This window comes from Globicephala melas, chromosome 12, assembly GCF_963455315.2.
Source record: "Globicephala melas chromosome 12, mGloMel1.2, whole genome shotgun sequence".
NCBI classification, from domain to species: Eukaryota; Metazoa; Chordata; class Mammalia; order Artiodactyla; family Delphinidae; genus Globicephala; species Globicephala melas.
In genome coordinates, this window is record NC_083325.1 from 73,680,033 (window position 1) to 73,682,473 (window position 2,441).

General features: G+C 38.1%; 1 protein-coding gene across 1 annotated transcript; it reads right to left on the minus strand.

The window, feature by feature from the left end:
• Positions 1-371: 371 nt before the first annotated feature.
• Positions 372-1,863, minus strand: LOC115854337 (pre-mRNA-splicing regulator WTAP-like). Its single transcript, XM_060309449.1, has 2 exons — positions 1,320-1,863; positions 372-1,102 (listed from the first exon to the last, which is right to left on the minus strand). The coding sequence occupies exons 1-2, from the start codon at positions 1,709-1,711 to the stop codon at positions 1,033-1,035; spliced, it is 462 nt and encodes a 153-aa protein (XP_060165432.1). The 5' UTR covers positions 1,712-1,863; the 3' UTR covers positions 372-1,032.
• Positions 1,864-2,441: the final 578 nt, after the last annotated feature.

Below are 2,441 nucleotides of genomic sequence, written 5' to 3' on the forward strand. Positions count from 1 at the left end.
GTTATAGCATTCCTCCTCTCTCAGTATTTATAAATACTCTGTTCTTGAAACATAAGCCCAATATTTGTTCCACCTCAGTTGTTCAATTAAAGGACTTCAATGCTAACTGTCACTACAATAGCAATCATATTATAATATATAAATGTATCAAATCAACATCTTGCACACATTAAATTTAAACAACATATGTCAAATATAATATATTTGTATTTACATATTTATTTAAATATATATTGTTATATAAATATTATAATGCATAATTCTAATTTTTTTTTCAAGGCACATTTAATTTAATATCAAGAGCGCAATACAAAAGGCCCAAATACAATGAAGGAACACATTCCCCCATTAACACCAACGACAATGCTCTTTGACCATGTGCCTGTTGAATGGAATAGGGATTTAATAAATTTCACTACTGAAAAAAATAACGCAGTGAGTCTCATCACAGCTAATATCCTTATACAATCTAGTTGTGAAATGAATGTTTATAATGCTTCAAACAGTTTAGACCTGAAGTTTGATACCACACCTTCATTATTTGTACAGTCCTCAATAAGATTATCTACAGTATTAGCAACCATTCAAAGAACAAACCATTGAGTAAATCCACATTGATTTAAGGCTCAATCAAGTAATATGGAGCCCCAAACTAAATGGTTAAATATATGAACTACTTGTACTGACATCTATTATTTGATTCTCTCATGACTATTAAGTTGGTTCTTAGCAAATAAACCCTTTAAAGGCAAAATTCACCTCATTTGAGTTTGACCCAGAAGTTCAACAACAATCACGAAGTCCACAGTCTTATTGGCAAAACTGATATACAGTGTCTCTAAGTCACTATGCTCAAGGTTAAGAGCGATGCATATTCCATCTTTACATTTACTGGAATTTTACATGTTCAGTCCATGATTTTAAATCTCTAGGTTTTCATTCCTCCAAACTGTCTGAAGACACAGTGTGCCACAGACTTAAGACTTCTGTTTCTCCCTCTGTTTTCTTCAAACAGAAACACTTCTCAAGTGTCTACATGTCCCAGAAGGGGAATTTTTCGGAGGTGGCCACTTCTTCGGAATAGTCCGACGCCATCAGGCCTCTGAAGCAAGGGGAGGGGGAAGAGAAAAAAGCTGAAACACAAGGTTCATCTGGTAAGTTTTACATTAACCATTACAAGCTGGATAGTATAAGAATGTGGCTTTTTGGCTCAAAAAGTCTGAGTCTTGGTGTGGAAACGAGTACTTGGCTGTCCCACCACAGCTTTCTCATAGTGGGACTGTCAGGGAAGTCTTGCCTGGGGAGTATGATTTGTTTACCTATCAGGCGTAAACTTCCAGGCACTCAGTTCATTTTGGGCTTGTTCCAGTTTGTCTTTAGTCTGTTCCAGTTCACCTTTCATTTTTAGGAAAAACAAGTTGATCGCTGGGTCTACCATTGTTGATCTCAGTTGGGCAACGCTAGGCTGCTGGACTTGCTTGAGGTACTGGATTTGAGTAGTCCACTCCTGCATCTCTTGCTCCTTGGTTGCTAGTCGCATTACAAGAATGTTTTCCCTGCGTGCAGACTCTTGCTGTTGTTGCTTTAGTTTTTCTTCAGATTCCCTTAAGCCAGTTACATCATTAGAGTTAAGATCTGTGTACTTGCCCTCCAAAGCTTGTACATATGCTTCATATTGTTTCCACCTGAGAATTAATTCATCTCGTGCCATCACTTTGAAGTCTGTTTCACTCAGTCAAACCTTTTTAGGAAGAGGTTCCTTGTTGGTCATCTTGAATCCTCCCCTGACGGAGGCCGCGCCGGCGCCGCCCAGTCACATAGGCTGACCCCGCGCTACCCGCTCGCTGCCCAGGCCGCCCGACCCGGCTGCCGCCGGCCCCCGCCCTCCTCCTCCTTAATTTTTTTGAAAGGACCAGGAAGAATTGTCTTTAAAGTTGTTTTAGGGTACTTGTGCTCAGTTCCCTAACAGGGAAAAGTATTAAAATAGCAATTTTAATAACCACCATAATAGAACTAATATATAATTTTAAAACTTCCCACATTACTGTTGTGTCCAGTTTGTGAATAAGTGAGAATATCAAGGAGGAGAGATGTTCATTACTAACATGCAGAATTCCAATAGAGAAACAACGTAAAATGGTAGTTAAATTAATGGGTTTTGAGGTCAGACTGCCTGCTTTGAAGCCTAACTTTAGCACTTACTATGTGAGAAAAGTACTAATATTTCCTATAAAATGGAGATTAAAAATGAGACCACAAGTTAAGTGAGGATTATAAGAAAAAAATAAAGCATATAGAAGAGTGTCATCACACGGTATGTACTCTGTAAAGGCTGCCATAATGGTATTATCCATCTTCTTAATGTTTGCTAACCTGCTAGATGAAAAATGGTAGCTAGTTGTTTGAATTTGCACCTTCCAGATCAATAATTAAATGCAGAT